At 48.7% G+C, this 18,434-nt stretch overlaps 8 protein-coding genes across 8 annotated transcripts; 3 read left to right on the top strand and 5 right to left on the bottom strand.

The window, feature by feature from the left end:
• Window positions 1-2,270: 2,270 nt before the first annotated feature.
• On the top strand, window positions 2,271-3,167 carry BJX67DRAFT_382991 (oxygenase MpaB family protein; the record flags this gene model as incomplete). Its single annotated transcript, XM_071033343.1, has 1 exon — window positions 2,271-3,167. The coding sequence occupies one exon, from the start codon at window positions 2,271-2,273 to the stop codon at window positions 3,165-3,167; it is 897 nt and encodes a 298-aa protein (XP_070884230.1).
• Window positions 3,168-3,183: 16 nt separating this feature from the next.
• BJX67DRAFT_359076 (NmrA/HSCARG family protein) lies at window positions 3,184-4,397 on the bottom strand. The gene has a single exon (XM_071029632.1). The coding sequence runs from the start codon at window positions 4,257-4,259 to the stop codon at window positions 3,315-3,317; it is 945 nt and encodes a 314-aa protein (XP_070884229.1). The 5' UTR covers window positions 4,260-4,397; the 3' UTR covers window positions 3,184-3,314.
• A 768-nt stretch (window positions 4,398-5,165) lies between these two features.
• BJX67DRAFT_359074 (glycoside hydrolase family 32 protein) lies at window positions 5,166-7,422 on the bottom strand. Its single transcript, XM_071029631.1, has 2 exons — window positions 5,810-7,422; window positions 5,166-5,754 (listed from the first exon to the last, which is right to left on the bottom strand). The coding sequence occupies exons 1-2, from the start codon at window positions 7,317-7,319 to the stop codon at window positions 5,309-5,311; spliced, it is 1,956 nt and encodes a 651-aa protein (XP_070884228.1). The 5' UTR covers window positions 7,320-7,422; the 3' UTR covers window positions 5,166-5,308.
• A 183-nt stretch (window positions 7,423-7,605) lies between these two features.
• Window positions 7,606-9,525, top strand: BJX67DRAFT_186571 (general substrate transporter). Its single transcript, XM_071025256.1, has 2 exons — window positions 7,606-7,980; window positions 8,035-9,525. Exons 1-2 carry the CDS (start codon window positions 7,756-7,758, stop codon window positions 9,388-9,390), a joined length of 1,581 nt encoding a protein of 526 aa, XP_070884227.1. The 5' UTR covers window positions 7,606-7,755; the 3' UTR covers window positions 9,391-9,525.
• BJX67DRAFT_373328 (CeGAL family transcription factor) lies at window positions 9,455-11,709 on the bottom strand (the record flags this gene model as incomplete). Its single annotated transcript, XM_071031383.1, has 5 exons — window positions 9,455-9,670; window positions 9,714-10,365; window positions 10,425-11,402; window positions 11,459-11,550; window positions 11,611-11,709. The coding sequence occupies 5 exons, from the start codon at window positions 11,707-11,709 to the stop codon at window positions 9,455-9,457; spliced, it is 2,037 nt and encodes a 678-aa protein (XP_070884226.1).
• Window positions 11,710-11,837: 128 nt separating this feature from the next.
• On the bottom strand, window positions 11,838-14,359 carry BJX67DRAFT_359069 (serine/threonine-protein phosphatase 2B catalytic subunit). Its single transcript, XM_071029630.1, has 4 exons — window positions 13,929-14,359; window positions 13,528-13,859; window positions 13,209-13,466; window positions 11,838-13,158 (listed from the first exon to the last, which is right to left on the bottom strand). The coding sequence occupies exons 1-4, from the start codon at window positions 14,035-14,037 to the stop codon at window positions 12,274-12,276; spliced, it is 1,584 nt and encodes a 527-aa protein (XP_070884225.1). The 5' UTR covers window positions 14,038-14,359; the 3' UTR covers window positions 11,838-12,273.
• Window positions 14,070-15,640, top strand: BJX67DRAFT_389475 (uncharacterized protein; the record flags this gene model as incomplete). Its single annotated transcript, XM_071034503.1, has 3 exons — window positions 14,070-14,688; window positions 14,779-15,129; window positions 15,159-15,640. Exons 1-3 carry the CDS (start codon window positions 14,595-14,597, stop codon window positions 15,638-15,640), a joined length of 927 nt encoding a protein of 308 aa, XP_070884224.1. The 5' UTR covers window positions 14,070-14,594.
• A 152-nt stretch (window positions 15,641-15,792) lies between these two features.
• BJX67DRAFT_359064 (cytochrome P450) lies at window positions 15,793-18,344 on the bottom strand. The gene is made up of 5 exons (XM_071029629.1): window positions 17,517-18,344; window positions 17,209-17,425; window positions 17,091-17,159; window positions 16,436-17,038; window positions 15,793-16,372 (listed from the first exon to the last, which is right to left on the bottom strand). The coding sequence occupies exons 1-5, from the start codon at window positions 17,727-17,729 to the stop codon at window positions 15,951-15,953; spliced, it is 1,524 nt and encodes a 507-aa protein (XP_070884223.1). The 5' UTR covers window positions 17,730-18,344; the 3' UTR covers window positions 15,793-15,950.
• Window positions 18,345-18,434: the final 90 nt, after the last annotated feature.

The raw sequence follows: 18,434 nt of genomic DNA, 5'->3' as shown, positions 1-18,434 counted from the left end.
TACTATATAAAAGATAGGATAGCTAATAAAAGAGATAGAAAAAAAGTTTATTAACAAAATTAAAAAATACTACAAGAAAGCAAAAAAAAAAAAAGCCTAAGCTAAAGATGCTGCTAGTCTTTAAACTTATAGTCCAAGATATACAAGATATCTTTAGAATATACCCTAGTACTCCTAATAACTATTGCTAGGAAGTTCTAGAATATAATATAATAGAATAATATAAACTTTTTAATATATATATATAATTCTACTATAATATAATACTTATCCCCATAAATACGATACTAGATAATATTAATAAAATATCTTAATAAAGTCCTAGAAACAAGATAATAGCATAAGCATGTCTTAACTTAGTATTTATTCTAATATTTTATAAAATTCCTTTTTTAATAGTATTACCTATAGGCCTCTTCTTATAATATAAACCCAGGCTACTTAACCCATTTCTTATAAAAAATACAAGAAGATATTAGAGGAAAAGTTTGACTATTTATTTTAGTATAGGAATTAATCCTAGAACCTAAATAGCAATCTTATAATTATTAAAGCAAAGAAGATAGGTAGTAAGAGAAAAGATGAGATACAACACCTTGCCTATATAGGTTTATCTAGACTTGTCAACTCGCGGGTTGGGTCGGGTTTTTGACTGCAGGCAACCCGCCCGTGGCGGGTCACAGGTTGGGTTGCCCTAGCAACAATCCGCCTGCAGATTTAAAAAAATCCATAAAAAAGTCCATGAAAATCCATGAAAATCCGCGCTAATTAAATAAGGAATATTTAAATATTTTATACTATATTTAGATAATTTACTATATGAATATTCTATATTTTCAATAAAAATTTAAATATCTTTATAATTAGTAGAGTTATTAAGGTTTAAAAATATTACAAAATATAGTAATATAGTAATATATATTTTAATATATATGTTATTAGCAGACTATTATATATTTTATAGCCCTACTAAAAAGCCCTACTTTTTAGTTAGATTAGTAATTTTAGTATATATTACTAGTAACAAATATATTTTAATATATAAAATTTCTAAATATTAAATAAAAAAATATAAAAATCTATAAAAACAAGCTAAAATACATGTTTAAAGATTAGTAATAGGCTGGTATTATATATTTAAGCTATCCTAATATAGTAATTTTATTTTGGAATATACTAAGCCCCTAAATCTAATTAGATAATTTATATAGATAAGAGCTAGATAAGGGCTATAGCCCTAGAATTCTAGAAGTCTTGGCAACCTATTAGATTAAACTATTGGGTCACGAGTTGCTTAGTCATGACCCAAAATCCCCGCGGATTTTTATTTTTCCAACCCGACCTATTTCTTGGCGGGTTGGTGTCAGAGAACTCGGACATCAACAGCCAATGAATCTGATGTGCTGCAGCAGCCTGCCATGATGCTGACAGGAGCATGTTGTGCCAACCTGATAATAGTAATATAGATATATTAATATAATACTAAGAAAAATAGTCATAGCTATTATAGCTAAAAACTATAATAAATATAATAAATAGCATAGCTAATATAATAAATAAATATAATAGATATAATAGATATAGATATATAAGAACTGTTATTACCTATATTTAAATAGTTTTATTCTTTATCTGCTATTAACTAGATTAATAATACTATATTATTTACTAATTAGGTTAAGATATTTACCTCTTTCTATACTTGTTTGACCCTAACAATTATACTCTTTCTTTATTTCACTTCCAGAATACCCTTAGGTTCCTACCTTTGGAAGGATTGGCGGACCTAATCTAACAGTTGGGTGGGGTTTGGGTTCGGTTTTTGGGTTGGGTCAGACAAGTCTATATATAATATTTAGGATTTTAATAGATTCTTAGAAATATAATATTTTTTAACTTGGGAATAATAGCTAGATAAAAAAGACTTCTTAGATATTTTAAAACTAAATAAGTTCTAATAAGTAGAAGTGCTTAGTAACTTAGTTATAGTAGAATAATAGCCTTATAATATAGAGAAAGATAATTACTCTTATTATATATATTATAGGAGCTATATTAAATATTCGCTTCATACTGTTCTAATTCATGCTTTATGTACGGAATTATGCTCGATCTATGCGTCCCTGATAAGCCCACTCGCGGGGTATCATCATATGCACCGTCGATGCGAAGAGGAAGCAAAGATATAAAGCTCGTCAGAATGGGCTCACAGATGAGAGCTCCTTCATTCTGTCTCCTCGAAGTTCAAGCTTCTCATCAAGACCATAACAATGTCCCGTTCCGACTCTAGTGACTCCAACGTGGACCTGGAGAAGCAAGCCCCAAACCTCCGCCATGACGAAGACCTCATTGAACTCCCCAAGATTCTCAAAGAGAGTATCACAGGCTTCGGAGGCTTCGGTGCTCTCCTCCTACAGATCGCCCACCCCGGCGCCGCCCGAGGGGTCCACAACCACAGCGAGTTCGCAACCCGACAGCTCGACCGAGCCGAGAAAACCGCCATCTACGTCTACATGATGGTGTACGGCACACAGGAGGAGAAGAACTTCATCCGGGAATGGGTCAACCGGATGCATTCCCGCGTAAAAGGAGGTGAAGGCGACTCTGCGTACCGCGCTCAAGACCCTGACCTCCAGCTCTGGGTCGCAGCAACTCTCTACGTCGGCTGGGTTAAGTCGTACGAGATGGCCTATGGCCCCCTGCCTGCGGACAGAGCTGAGCGTGTGTACCAAGAGTTCTCTGTCTTCGGCACATCACTTCAAGTACCGCGCGAGAAGTGGCCGCAGGACCGCCACACCTTCAACGAGTACTACGAACATATCGTCCAGAACGAGCAGAATCTCGTGCCGGAGGGCGAGCAAGTCTTCTACCACATCATGCACCCGCGGCTGCCGTTCGTGTTCAAGCCTTTGGTCCCACTAGCCCTGTATTTGACCAGGATCTTCTCAGTGGACTACCTCCCTCCGAGGGTGAGGCTTGCTTATGGCCTCAAGTCAACGACGAAGTTCGACCGGTTCAACCGCAAGCTTATGATTCTGCAGTACAAGATTACGCCTCCTTTTATTCGATCTCTCCCAAAGCGGTATTATATGAAGCGTGGGCGGGTGATGGTTGCAAAACTGAAGCAGAGAGGGTTTAATGGGGACATGAGGATGCGCAGCCATTGATACTTTAGATGTTTACGTTGCTCCAGATTCAGTCTTTGGGTGACTTATCTCTTCCTAATATCTTAACATCCCTGCTCCTACGGTTCATTGACACTCTCTCTACATACTCTTCAGACCGATTCAGAGCTTGAGAACTTTGAGTATCACTTAATATAACCGCAGCGCAGCTTCCACATCAACCAGTCCATCCACACCAAGATCATCCTTATTCAGAGTATCCCCCCCCTTATCCCATTTCGTATCCGGCACCGCATCAAAGTACTCCATCATGATCCCTATCTCGTCCCCCCACAGCGGGAACAATGCATCATACACCTTCCTGTCAACCCGCGTATAGTACGCCTTCTTACCCTTGACTCTGGACCAAGTCTCCAACATCTCACCGAGACTTGTCACCTCGGTATACGCAGCCACACGCTTCGCAGGGAGCGTCTTCTCCGGCTGTGCTAAAATCGCGCTGACAAAGGGACCAACATTACTCCGCGCGTGTCCGATACTCGGGAATTGACTGTCGGCACTCGTGCACCCAAGCTGCAGATACTGGCCTGTACCAGGTACCTCGATGGGCGCAAGCATAGGGAAAAGATAATTCTCCGCGAAGAACCCTGGAAGGAGGAAGGTCGTCTTGGAAAGAAGCGCCGGGTTCGATTTTATATACTCGTCTACTCGATTCTTGGAGTCGAAATGCGGGACAACAATCTTCCCCCCGCTGAGCTCCCTGCTATTAGGTAGCGTCGACCAGATATAGTGCTCTAGGCTTGGTATCTGGGACGCAGCCTTGGCCAAGTTGATACCCTGCGTGGATTCGACTTCGACGGCGTGGTCGGGGCCGCTCGCTGCGAAGGGGGCGACGAAGTCGGTCAGTGCGAAGATTGCGGACGAGCCTTCGAATGCGCGGACTAGCGAGGCTACATCACTGGCGTCGGCTTGGACGACTTTGATCCCCTTTGCGGTCAGAGCCTGGGCGGCATCGCTGTTAGGGTTGCGGGTTATCGCGCGGATGGTATAGATGCTGTTGTCCTTCTGCAGGGCGTCGACGACGGAGCCACCCTGTGTGCCGGTTGCACCGATGACGGAGATGATTTTTGACATGGAGACTCGGCTGGAGTATAGAAACTTTGGCAGCGCTATCGGTCAGCGTTAGGTATGTTAGATTATTGAATACCCCCAGTCAAGGTGCTGCCTGGTCTCACGCTTAAATACTATTGCGGTGACTAAGCATGGGTGTAGCAACTCTGATTTGAAATCAACATCCATTCTTTACAAATCTACGTGCTGTAAAGTCCGGCTTTATCTCCTTCACTGTCATCATCCTCGATGTGATGGTGGTGAACAAACTTGCCCAGACAGTGCCAAACCCAGACAGAATACGAGCTTTCGTTCTTGGCCCAGGAGCAGCTTCCACTGAGCAAACGATAACGAGTGCCCAGCACGCTGTCAATCATTGATTCCCTCCAATCAGCCTGCAGTCACACGCAAAGTCTCCAAAGGGGAGGGCCGAACAGGGCGGACGGGTTACGTTTCCTCGCATCGGAACGGAAAGAACATGTTTCCGTCCCAATGAGGGTGGAACACGAGGTCATCCTGGAGCTAAAAGGCAGCTGAGAGACGATTGCACGCGGCGATCTCCTTCTGCCCTCATTTTGGTGTGGTGCCGGAGCTTTGTCGACTGCCATCGGACCGGGCCTATAGGCGTTCGCAGCTCTGTCCTTGATGGGATACAGCAGGCTTTGCGCTTGAACTGCATCTGCCGCGTGTAAAAACAGGGGCGGACGTGTTTCCTCCAGCACCAAAATCTGTGCATTTATGTAACCAACCTCCCTATCCTTATATTATTAGTATTTTGATTATTTAAATATAATTTTGCCTATTTTATATTAAGTTAAGGGTTTTTATCTTATTTCACAAGGTATATATATGTGTGTGTGCAGGCAGAGCAGACAACTCACAGAACAAGCTACGATAGAGAGCTACTCGAGCCCAGTCGAGTATGATCAACTATTTTCGTTCGTCATCGACCCCATCACAGGAGCGCTCTTTCCCTAATTTCTATGGTCTATTTACCTATATGATGGATCATTAAATATCCCCCCAATCCGCCCTAGCTGTAAGCCACCATCCCTCGGATACGTAGGTGAGCATCATTTGCAGGCCAGGCCGTCCCAGATTGTCGCATGAAGAAGTCTTGCCGGAGCACTAAGCTCTCCCTTGTTATCATGCACGGGCTCCGCAAAGAATCGCAGCGCAGCACAAGCAGTAGCTGAATACGTCTCGCCAACAAGGTAGATACGTGTTGAAATGGCGGTCCGCTCGTTGACAAAGACCTCTAGGACGCTGGTGTCGAACACCGCGCGGATACGTAACGTTTCTTCAACCTCTGCCTCTGCCGCGGGGAGGTTATCACAGGCCTCTGCAGATTCACCCTGGCTTGACTGAGCGTATGTGAATATGAATAGTGTATGCGGACTGGTTTCAGGGGCGTGGTTGGTTCGTGCGCTGGAGGGTTCCGCATCGTCAATCCCCGGCCGGTCGATCTGGAATGTTTCTGATATCGGGTCCCAGAAGAGAGCAGATTTATGGCGCGGATCTATTCGAGGGTATCTGTTAGAAGATGTTTAATGAATGATAGAGGCAAGCCTTACCTGGGCCATGATAAATCTCCAACCCAACCCTCTGACAGTTCCTACCAACCGAAATCTCAGCCTCAACTTCCCATCTGTCCGTACTGAGTGGAACAACGCTCCCTTTGAATTGCGCATCCACATCCACACCCAAATTCAAGTCACTACGAGTATTCACTCTTGCCCCCTCTCGTAGTTTCGTAACCCGCGGATCAAGCGTAACACCCAGCGTGCGAACCGTATACGATCCAAATCTGTCTGGCGACGCTTCAATAGACGTAATATCACTCAAGGAAACCGTAGACCGCGCCCTTTTAACCCGGTGAATCGCCTGTACGTGGAGCACGCGCGGCAGCGAAATCATTCCGCTCCATCCCTGTTCCCTGCGCAGCTCATCAGACAAATCTTCTTCAGTAATCCATCCAAAGAGAATCTGCTGCCGAATGACAGGATCCCAGAACGAGTTCGCCGCGTAGAAGAGGCCGCTATCGAAAATCCCACCAAAGCCGTACTGCATGAGGGCCGAAGTCGACGAAGAGGGTTGGTCATTCTCCCTAATACACATCCAAAGCTGGGACCTTTGAATTCTCCGATCTCGCGCTGTTGGTTGTTTACTGTTCTCCTGTGGGATACAGCCCTCCACGCCCATAATGATGAAATCGCGTGAAACCCCTTCGTCATCCTTCAGAGTCACGAGGTTGGAAACTTCCCAATTGACACCGAAATCTCCGGACCATCTTGAGGGGGAGAAGTTAAGACCGACGTCCAGCAGGGTACCGACGTATTTCCAATTTTCCATTGCGCTGCGTTCGACGGCGTAGACGAATACGGTTGGGGTTTGCCCGGCTAGTCCGCCTGAGATAAGGCCGTACATGGCGTCTTTCCCACTTTCCCCGTGTGAATTCATGACTACATGGGATGCAGAAGGCCAGGCACATATGTACGGATCCCTCCATCCCGTTACATGGAGGTTTGCCGGTGGTCCGCCGAGAATAGGGTTGCCGTGATACCTCTCCCACGTGCGCCCCGCGTTATGAGACAAAGCAATACTCAGTGTTTCGCATGCAGTCGCATAAGGGAGAGTATAATGGATTGGCAGCTGGCTAACAGAGGTGTAGAAGCATGCTAGCGTGCCATCTTCCTGCCCGTTGATATTTGTTGGTTGCAAGCATCCCGTGAATATGCCTTTGCAGTCATACGGGGCCGATGGAACAAGGCTCGGTTCCGAATCTACCTCCCAAGAGATGAGGTCGTACGAAACGGCGCGGCCCCAGGAAATGTCGCCCCAATCGTTGCCCTTGGGATTCCATTGGAATGCGAGGTGATACTGGCCAGTCGCGGGATCGTAGCCAGGGGCGCACGGATCATTCAGCCATCCGTGCGCGGCGAGCAGGTGGAATGATGGTCTCCATCTTGAGAACATTGAAAATTTGGAACATTGTATTGAAATCGAGAAGTTGGATTTCGTCGTCGTTGGCGTGGTTGTGGTGTCGGACTGAGGAAGCTGGGGTGGTTGCGTCTGGATGGCCATGATTAGAATGCCTTAAACTGAAAAGACCCCGGCGACAAAGTTTAAAGCGGACATTCTCCTCAGTGAAAGGGGGAAGGTCTATATTGTCATTGCAATCCGGATGGGTAGTGGCCCATGTCGGAGGGATGTCGGAGAAATGCAGGAGAAACGTGGAGCAGACAAGGTCAGATTGGCTCGGCGACAGCCAGCGCGGAGGCTCTCGGAGAAACCTGATGATCTTCGCGAGAGATTTTGCGGAGAAACGGCATGGTTGAACCCCAGTTCTCCTGCCATGACGCTTTACCCCAGCGCGGATTGAGCCTGGGGTAGGCCCTCGCTGGGATTATAAAGACACCTATGTCTCGCTGCAAAGATTGCAGGGACTCTCCGCTCAAGACGAGACGGGATTCACTTTCTTGATTTTCCGACGATTGCCGTACTATCTGTTCCTCCTCCAATGACTTCCAGTGCCGACTGTAAAGACGTGGCCATGGCGGAAAAGTCTGCTCAAAGTTGGCACGTCGATGGCGTTGAAACCCCATCCCAGACCGAGGCCAGTGCCTCTGATAAAGGGGCTGTCAACACATGGTTGATCCTCGCGTGCGTCGCCTTTGGGTCCGCCTCGTTTGTCTTCGGATTCGACGACAAGGTCATCTCCCCTATCGCAGCGTTGACCGAGTTTGTAAGACCACCCTCTACCATCCACCTACTGACAGGGTTAACCAATATAAATCAGGTCGACAAATTCCAAGGCCCAAACCCCGTCGACGGCACATTGGTCCTAACTGCGCGAAATCAAAACCTGGTCTTCTCCGTGCCTCTGGTCGGGTCAATCGTCGGCGGAATCGCTGCTTCGCCCTTAAACAACTACTTCGGACGAAAATGGCCTCTCATCGGCGCGTATATATTCTCCATCGGAGGAGGATTCCTGCAGTTGTTCGCCAGGAACATCGCTGATTTCGTCATCGGCCGCTTCTTGAATGCCATCGCCATTGGAATTGCCAACGCAACTGCCCCGTTATACCTCTCAGAGGTTGTGCCGCCGTCCATGCGAGGCCGTAGCGTGACATCAATCAACATCCTCTCCCTCTTATCCGGTGTCGTATCAACCGTCATCGTCAACGAAACGAAGAATCTAACCGACAAACGGCAATACATGATCCCGCTCGCCATCCAATGTGCCCTTCCCGCACTCATCCTCGTGGCGACCATCCCCCTCCCCGAAAGCCCGCAGTGGCTCGTCAGCAAGGGCCGACTCGACGAAGCACGTCGTAACCTCCGTAAACTACGCGGCTTCGCAGACTGGCAGGTCGACGACGAGCTCCGCGTCATGAAACTCTGCGAGGAGAACGAGCGCGCCCTCACTGCGAACGTCCGGTTCTGGGAAATATTCGACCGCCAAAACCTCAGGCGCACGCTCACAGCCGGGTCCTTCTACTCCCTCAATCAGATCTCCGGAATCATCCTCTCGACAACATACACGACCGTCTTTCTCACCCAGATTGGCGTCGGCGACGCCTTCACCTTCACCGTTATCGCTTCCTGCTGCACTCTGGCAGGGACCATCGCCGCGCCGCTCGTCATCGACCGCGTCGGAAGACGGCCCACAGCTTTTGTCGGGATGACCATCCTCCTCCTCATTGACACCGCCGCCGGGGGGCTCGCCTTCAACGCAGGAGACAAGACCTTTGTCCTCGGTATCGCCGCACTAGGCTTTATCTTCAACTTCTTCTGGGGCGCGGGGTTCTACTCTCTCTCTGCATTGATGCCCGCCGAGATCGCGACTCCGAAACTGCGCAACCATACCATGGCGTACACGATCGCTTGTGCACAGACAACGGCGGTCATTACGACCTTCGCCGTCCCGCAGTTGACGTCCGCTGACGCCGCAAATCTGGGGGCGAAGACGTATCTAGTTTTTGCGGGATGCATGGCGTGTACGCTTGTCTTCGTATATTTCTGCATGCCGGAGACGAAAGGGCGTACCTTTGCCGAGGTGGATGAGATGTATGATGCGGGGATCCCGATGTGGAAGTGGCGCAACTATCAAACTACAACCGGGGCGAAGCCGAGTAGAAAGGGTGCCGTCTGACTGTGTGAAAAGAGTGTGGACGGTTGAATGTAAATAATATCTATAAGCATAAACTCGTCAACTGCTACCCTCCCACCCAACCAAGTGACACAAGTTGCGCCTTATATGGTCCCGCGTAAGGATGGTTCCCACCGCGGAGTGTCTGTAGGAGCTTCAGATACTTACCGGCGAGCACTTGGAGTGAATCTATCGCTTGAAGTTCACCCACAGCTCGACCGGTACCTGTATGCGCCGTTAACAGAGCACTGGTGGCAATGTTATACAATTTCTCAATCTGTGCCTCTTAGTAGATGGATAGCCATAGACGTACGCCGAGTACTTACAATTCCAACCCCATGCACTTCAATCGCACTAATCCGTAGCGACCGACATAATCTCAGTGTCCTTTCGGCATTCTGCACCGCATATTGGAAGCTGAGTTCTGGAGTCTCGGGGTCAGGGGAGTTGGATAATAACCCGTGGCTGAAACACAGATTCCACAATCGATCCTGAACCCATTTCTGTGTGACCAGTATATCCGCGCACTGCGTTTCGGAGAGGAAGAGGAGGTCCCGTAGTGTCCGAATCTCGTCATCAAGATCATCATATCTCGTCAATGGTACCCCCGGATCGTGTTCGTCGGGATCGAACCGATCGTTCTCCCTCCGATTATACCTATACCGACTCCCATCACTGACGCGCGCCAGATTACGGTAGATACTTAGCGCCTTCTCTTCAGTTAGAACTTGGCACTTGCCGCTATTTCTGGATACGTTGCACCGCGCGTTCCAGCAGATCAGAATATCCTCGTCTATGGCGTCGAAGATCTCCATTAACAGCGCGAGCCCCATCATCCCCGCGGCGTCTCTCTCCGTGTGCACGATTATACCGGATACCAGGCGCTGGGTCGCGTTGCGGATTTCGTCCGTTGCGCGGATCACGTCCAGTGGGCGGCCAGTGAAGCTTATGGGATGCTGGCGTTGGAGGGCGTATGCTCTGGTTCTGCTTGTTAGTTGATAGCTCAGGCGGGAGGCGGCACTTGGGAGTCAAAATACCTTTCTGTGACAGATAAAACGAGGTACGTCCTCAGCCAGAGGCCCTTCTCTTCAGTCGAGCAATCGGCATAGGTAGCCGGATTATTCAATCCCAAAGTCCACGCCAGATCCATGGCCTCTCTCAGCCGGAGCCGAGCAGCATTGTGCTGATTGCTTCCAAACAAATAACCGAATAAGAAGAAACTCGTCAAAACAGCTTCGATCGAAGGATTTTCGCCAAAGTCGGAAGACGTGCGCATTCGTGCTGCTTCGTTTACGAGCACTTTCGCCTGATCCGCTCGTGACGCTGACGTCGGACGCTCACTGATATCTATTGGCTGGGTGAGTGAAAAGGCGCAGAGGGAGAGAATCATAGCGCCGAACTGAGGATTACGGCGATGTTCTTGTTGTACGATCCGGGTGAACAGGGACGATCTGTTAAGGACTGGAAGGGTTGGATGGAGTCGGTCGAAGTAAACGTCTATCCAGGGGATGATACTCTGTTCGTTGATATATGAGGGCCAGAAGTCGATTTGCAATGCACCCATGCCTCCTGGGCGAGGGAGAACGTTTTCGCTTGTCACGAAAGACGCTAGATTATTTAGGCCGGCGCCAACAACGTCGTCGATTATTGGAGGGAGTGTCTCTTTGACGAAGATGTTACTCCCGGGAAAGCCGAAAACCGGGCCCGGCTGGGAGTTGAGAGTGTCAGGAAGCCAATAATCCAGGTCAGCACCGCTGCTCCAAGCTGTTGTTGAAGGAGTGCTGGTAGTCAGGATACTATTTCCGTAGGTCTTTGAGGGCTCATTGTCAAAGTGGCTTGGCTGATGCTGTCGTTCTGATTGCGGTGATGAGACCTGTTCCCTCGGTTCCAGCGTATTTGGGTTCAACGCCTCCAAGGGAGGACTATCGTGAGCAGCCCCAGTAATCGAAATCAGATCAGCCCTCCCCGCATCCTTTCTCAACCGATGCTGCTGCTCTCGAATTTGCGTCACTCGACTTCCAGGAATTAGCACGTCTACTCATCCGATGTCAAGAGCAACAGACAGACTGACTGAGCAGGAGGCCCTCTCTTCTTCTGGGGATTCATAAACGTGCATTCGAAGCCCATTGCGACGCATAGCTCACATGGCCGAGACAGGCTGCACTACATTTGTCTCTGAGCAATCCATAGTCAACCAAACTGGGGTCCTTATTTTAGGCGTACCTTCGTCTTGCGCAGTCTGCATTGATCACAAGCTCTCGTGGCGCATTTTGTGGGCGGCTGCCGGGTACGACGCCCTGCGTGGCCCGACGGAGTGCTCATTTCCAACTAGTGTACAGTATTCAAAAGGTAACTCAGGATTATGATCACTCGGGACTATTGAGGACAACTTTGTAGAGGAAGTAAATCGGGTAACACTTCAGCGTCGAGGGAACTGGGGTGGAACAAGGCTTAGTCAATTCTTAGTAACCTCATTCCCCACATTCCTAATTTGTAAAATGATCCTCCTGCCCGCGGGCGGGCGGGCCCGAGCCCAGCTGGAGGCGGCCCACAACTGGCTTTTTACATCCTTAAAAATACATGAGATATGACTCCAGCATAATCGCTGATGGCAGCCTGAAGGGACCGGTATGTGGCGGAGATGCCTTGCAGAGCTAGAGATAGTCCTCAAAACGCCGATCCATCCCCGAGGCCAATGGCCACCAATTCAGCCCCTTGCTTCAAGATGACCGCGGTAAAATCCAGCTCGGAGTCTTCCAACGCCCTAAGATCAGATTATTTCCCCTTGTTTCTTTTGGCTTCGGGCAATTTTTTCTGTTGCTTATGTCGAGAGAGGTAATGCACCTGCGATTGAAAGAGGCAGCGCGTTTTAGCCAAACCAGCACACTACGCTTCCCAGTCAGCACGCTCCAAAGCTGCGCGCAGGCCCTCCTCCCTCTGCCTTACGACTTCTTCCGGGTTCGGCGGCAGACGCTCGTTCCGCAGGTCAACTTTTCGCACATCCTCAAAAGTGCTAATGGCTTGTTTGATACCTTCAGCACCAAGCATCAGAGTTCCCGGCGGCAAACGGCCATCCGTGACTGTTTTCAGCTCGGTGACGTCCTCGGATTGTTCACGGAGAACTCGGAACACACGCGAGAGACGTCCGATTGCGAGGATCTTGTTCCTGATAGCTCGTTGCTTGTTGTCGCTCGAATTGAAAATGGGCTCGTCGATATCCATGTGCAAGGGAGGAGAAGCAGGACTAACGGCAGCAGTGGAAGGGGTGGTCTCGTCGTCCTCCAACTCCTCTCTCGAGCAGGTATTGAGGATAGCCATCATCATATCGGAGATCTTCTCGCCGACGAAGGGCAGGGACCACGTGAAGACGTCCATGAAATTTGACAGCCAGAATGGGTGCGGACTGCAATTGAACTGCCGAATGTTGATCACATTGTTCTCATATTTGAGCACAGCAGCTTTGTTATTATACCTATCCAGGTAGTTTGGTGCACTGAAGATAGTCATGACGCTGGGAAAGTTGGTGTTCCGTGTCTTTCTGTACATCCGGTATCCTGCGTCCTGTGCTTCATGTGCTCGGATTATTGAGAGCAGGTTGTTTCTTTCGAGGAAAGCGCAGGCAGCCGGGTAGGTGAAGAAGTAAGAGCAGCCACGGACGTCGTTATGAAGGAAGAAATCGCCTGTTGTTTCATCGCCAAACTCGTCTAGCGGATCGGCCCATAAAATGTCACACATGAGGCCGTGGGTTGGGGGTTCGCGGAACCGGTCAATCTGCCGACTGTTAGAGGTCGCTAGAACGATCAGAACTCATCTCCACATACCGCACTGATATCCTCCAGCGTGCGTAATTCAGGGCTAAGCCCACCATGGATGCAGAGGAACTGCTTGTTCATGACTGCCGCCAGCGGCAGAGAACAGAATGACTCCATGCAAGCGTCATATATCCGCTCGCTGTACTTGTGCCTGCACTCAAGCTTGAAGGTAAAGTATTCGGTAAGATGTCGACATTCGTGGTTACCGCGCAGAAGCCATAGCGAGTCCGGATACCAGATCTTCAACGCCCAGAGATATAGAACGCACTGAGGTAGAATGTTAAGACCACACGCCCGTTCCTCGGCGACAAGTTATGGATGTACGCACCTCAATGCTAAAGTACCCACGATCAACGTAGTCCCCCAAGAACAAGTACCGTGTCACAGACGGATCGCCTCCAACCTCAAACAGCTTCATCAAGTCATAGAACTGGCCATGAACATCGCCACAGACCGTAATCGGGGCGTCTATCTCCAGAAGGTTCGGCTCGGACCTCAAAATCTTAGTGCCAGCATGGATGATCGATAACGCCTGGTCTTCTGTGAGTCGACCCTCGCGAAACAGGTGCTGCTGGAGGACCTGGAGGTCTGGCTTCGAGGGGTCTTCGGACGACCAGAATAACTCGTCTGATGGAGGTTTCATGGGCGGCGCTTGCACCTCTAGCATTGCACACCCTCCTTAGTTTTCCAGTGATTGGATAGTCAGAGCTTCCGAGTTTGTGGCGGTACCTTTCACGACCCGCTCACGGGTCGACACCTGTGTCCCATCGTCCATTGTGTGCAATGAGAAATCAATCTCCGGCACCGACATTGTACCTGTCAACAAGTCGGGATTCATCTTTTGAAACTGTTGAGTCTGGCTTGTGAGAAGTTCCGAGCCAGAGGATTGTGGAGGGAGAAGAAAGCACAACGCAGACAAGGCAAGACATCAGCGATTCTTGCCTGATCGACAGAGCTCCTCCTGTCAGAACGAACGTTGAGGGACATTTGACTCCACTCGCCATGACAAGGCAGACTGACACTCTGCCTCGTCCAAGGATGAACACGTCAGCCAACGCTTGTGATTGGGTGAAATGACGAGGCTCAAGGAGGTCGCGAAGTTGCAAACAAAAACAAACATACCAAGTGCTGCGAGTGGTGTTGTTCCTCGCGATTTTTGGAGGGCAGCTGAGGACAAATCGGTGACGTTCTTTCAAGGCCCGGCGGTTAACACGGAGCTATCAGTCGAGCAATTGATCAGACAGGTGTGACGGTTCAAAGGCCGTGAAGGCAACCGCGATTATGGCTTGAATTCTCGGCAATTTCTCGGCTCCGCGATTGAAAGGATGAATAGATCTTCCATTTTCCAGGAATATCTTTGTTGCTTCTTTGAATCTTGAATCTTTGTCTTTACTGATGATGATGCTCTTCAAAGTCCGCGACCGGCTCCGCAATACAATCCATCCCCCCACCACTCAGTGCGACCCAAAGGTGAACTTACACCTTCGCTGTAGTCTACAGCTGCTAAAGATCCGTCTTCTCACAGCCGCAACCCCGAACCACGCGCATCTACACTGGACCGCCTCGAACTGACGCGGAGTCTCCATCCCTCAATCCCGCCAAACAGCTCAATCTCCCCCTCAAACTATGAATCCTGGGGATCCTACCAGTCAACCCGACGATAATCAACCGTCTCCGCTCACTCATGATCCTTATGTTAACCTCCCGGTGATGGGCATTGGATTGACTGGGATTGTTTACAAGATAGGGGAAGGACGCGTTGTTAAGAAAGCCAAACAATCCCAACTCCGAAACGCTGGAGACGTAGAATACATGAACAAAATCAACAAGAAGACTCTTGAGAATGAAATCCAAGTCTTCAAATGCCTGGGAAACTGGGAAGGGATTATCCCTCACTTTAATATATCTCAGTATGGGATCGAACTAGCCCGTGCACAAGCAGTCTTGAAACCTATCTAGAAGATTATCCAGAACAAGAAGATACTCTAAAGGTGGGATGGATAATAAGTCTTATTAAGGCTTCCTCATATGTCCACTCTTGCAAGGTATTTGTGGATGATATTGCTCTTTGGATTGTTTTGATTATAGATGAACAGCTCGTGCTTGCAGACTTCGGCCAGTCTATCTTGTTACCACTTGACTCTGATATTGCTTCAGCAAACGCAAATGATCTGAATGTTCGGATTGAGATACTACACCTTGGTTGGATCCTCTACTCTATTGCTTCCTGGCGGGTCCATAAGTACTATTTTTTTAATGAGAACCCCGAGCTTTGTTGGCTTACATCATTGCCAAATGCTGATGATGTTCTCTTTGGCAAGATTATCAAAAAGTGTTGGCTTGGCGAATATACAAGCATAGATCCTGTAAAAGCTGAAGCACTCCAATTGCTTCATGATTCTAGGCAAGCGCTATGGATCTTGGTAGTTATAGGCTTATAACAGTGAATGATAACTACATGTTTTGCTGGGAATCTCCGAAACGAACTCTAGAAGTGTCTTAGATAGGAAAATACGTGGTAGATAGAAGATCATTACCCGACAGCAGGCAACAGTTTACAGTCCTATCTCAATATCAAGGCAATACAAAGCTGTTCGAAAAGGTACGCCTCCAGGACCAAAACCCAGTTTCCCGGTTCAATAAGCTCATGAATACTGCAAATTTTGTGCAATGTCTTCTGGATTTTCGTGAATTCGGCGACAGACCATTGATCATCCTATTTATGAAACTCAAATAAGCATCCCAAAACATCTACAGATGCATCTCCTCTTTGCGCCTACGTATCTCAATCCTCGCCAGTGGGTCTGCAGTCAATGAAGTTCCTTTTCTCCTAACTTGCGGGGTACAGCCTTGTGCAAGCCTAAAGTCATACTTCAGCAGAATATGGCAAAGAGCGACTTTCACCTCATTTGCAGCAAAGAATCGCCCAGGACACGCATGTGTTCCGAATCCAAACCCCATGTGTTCTGGAGACGGAGCAACAAACTGGGCACTTGTCTCGTGGCCGGGCATTCCGCGCAATTCTAGAAATCGCCGAGGGTCAAACTCTCCCGGATTGCGATACACCGCGGGATCCCACATCCGGTCGTTGGAGACGATGATCTGTGCTCCCTTGGGAATAACGATGCCGTCCGACAGAGTCACTTTATCTTCGACGTAGCGTCTCATTGTGGCTGAACTATCGTTAGAATATAAGGGACCGTGGGAAGAGATATGGTCTAGTGGGCGACACGTACCAATGCCAGTTGGTTTGAGTCGCTGGCTTTCTTTCAGCACGCTGTCCATAAGCTTCAGCTTATAGAGTGTCGATTTTTTCCATCCTTCTTCCTTGATAACTGTCAAGATTTCTTCGCGAAGAGCGTCCACGAGACTGTCACGACCGCAAAGATCACATAGCACTTGAGTGATAAGGTCCGAAGTCGTATGGATCGCTGCAATGGAGAAGAGCATTTGTGCCGTGACAGGATCATAAAGACGGCCCTTGGAACACTGTTCCATCCATTCCATAGCATCGTTATACTTTTCAGGTTCCTCACCTCGTTCAATAGCCGCCTTCTTAGCAACCTTCCGCCTCTCAAGGACGGGCGTGATTATGCCCCGAGCCTCTTGGAGTTCGGCCCTAATTTTCCGGCATGAGGGAAGAAACTTGGCTATTAAGGGCCGAAGAAACATCGGCCACAGCCGAAGGTCTTCTGCCGCTAAGAAGGAATCGGTTGTGTAGTCGACTGTTATTCGGAGCCAGTCTGGGTTCCTGCAGATTTGGTGCCCTAGGAAGACCAAGGACGAAAGTTGGGCAACAATCTTGAGTATACTGGGCCTCAGACGAATGGTGTGCCAATCTATATTAAATCCATCAATACACGATTATGTGGTCTTGTGGCCGACACTCACCGGTATTGTCTGTCCAGTTCTTCTCCAACGCAACGCTAGCCTCGTCAGACAATGGCTTTGTGATAGTTCCTTCCGGTAAGTCAGCTAGCCATTCCAGTAGCCGTGGAGGAATACTAACCAAGCCTCTGTGTCAACTTCATTCGAATCGCATCTTGGAAGATCTCGTCGGACGTTGTTGCCGATTGAAACGGTTCAAATCCCGCGATGTTTGCGTGAAATTCTCGTTGGATTGCTCCGCCAAAGCTCAGATGCTCGTGGCTGCGGAGCTCATTGGCGTACTTTGGAGATAGTACTGTCTTAACGCCACTCTCACTAACTATATTAAACACTGAACACTAATTACTAGCACACTTAGCAGGTCCCGGTAAATCTTTGGTTCGGGGCATGTTTCTTGCGTAGGGGAGGGGGTTGAAGTTCCGAGGTTACCTTGCTTAGACCAGATTTGATCAGGCTTTGAGCATGGTGCAGGTATCGCTGTTGTGCGTGTCCATACCCAAGCTCTAAAGGCTTCTTGCCGTTGACCAAGAGCAGAGATTGACGTTGATATAAAAGATAAAGGAAGAGTGTGCCTAAAACCAAGCCCCCTACAAGTGTAACTGGCTCCACACTCTGGATTGTAGCAGTAAACCCGGGGAGCATCTTGTAGATTTCCAGGGAAGTTGCGTGAAGTAATTCTTCTTATTGACTGGATAGTGAATCGTAGTGGATGGTGGCGGTTTCAAGGTGAAGAAGACCAAGGGTTATATACCTTGAAGTGGAGCGCCTGTGCCCAGGTCTCGTTTCATCTGCGACGGCACTCATGGAGTAAAAACAGGGTGCCCGGAGCTCAAATTGTCTTAAGCACAGGGATTGGAGCTATAACCAACTCGCTTCACCGATGAATCAGTACTTATGCACAACCTGAGGCATGAACCAATGGATAACTGAGGAATTCGAGGGGCTTTGCATCGGCTTCTCGCTGAATTAGGCACCTGGTGGGCCACTCCGCACTGATCATCGCTGATCGTCGGTTCGGTATGGCGCACGATATCCCATTTATGCAATTATGAAGCGGCGGTTTGAGTGCCGCCAGTGGCGTGTCCTGCGTTTGGATTTATGACAGTGCGGGGATACGTCGATCGCCACGGATAATAGGCGGGTCAATATGTCTGCCGTCAAATTGTGCATCATCATCATCATCATCATCATCATCATCATCATATTACCAACACGGACCGGGAATCAAGGATTCGCCCCATCGTCAGTATATTCACTCGATGACAATCCACCAAGACACAGCATTCGGATCCCCAGTTCCGCGAGATACTAATTGCAATGTAGAAGTCAATGTGGGGAGATGCTGCG

The sequence above is a fragment of the Aspergillus lucknowensis genome (assembly GCF_044049455.1).
Source record: "Aspergillus lucknowensis strain CBS 449.75 chromosome Unknown BJX67scaffold_33, whole genome shotgun sequence".
In the NCBI taxonomy this organism is placed as follows: domain Eukaryota; kingdom Fungi; phylum Ascomycota; class Eurotiomycetes; order Eurotiales; family Aspergillaceae; genus Aspergillus; species Aspergillus lucknowensis.
The sequence above is the reverse complement of the archived record's forward strand: the minus strand, read 5'-3'. Positions and strand labels throughout refer to the sequence as shown.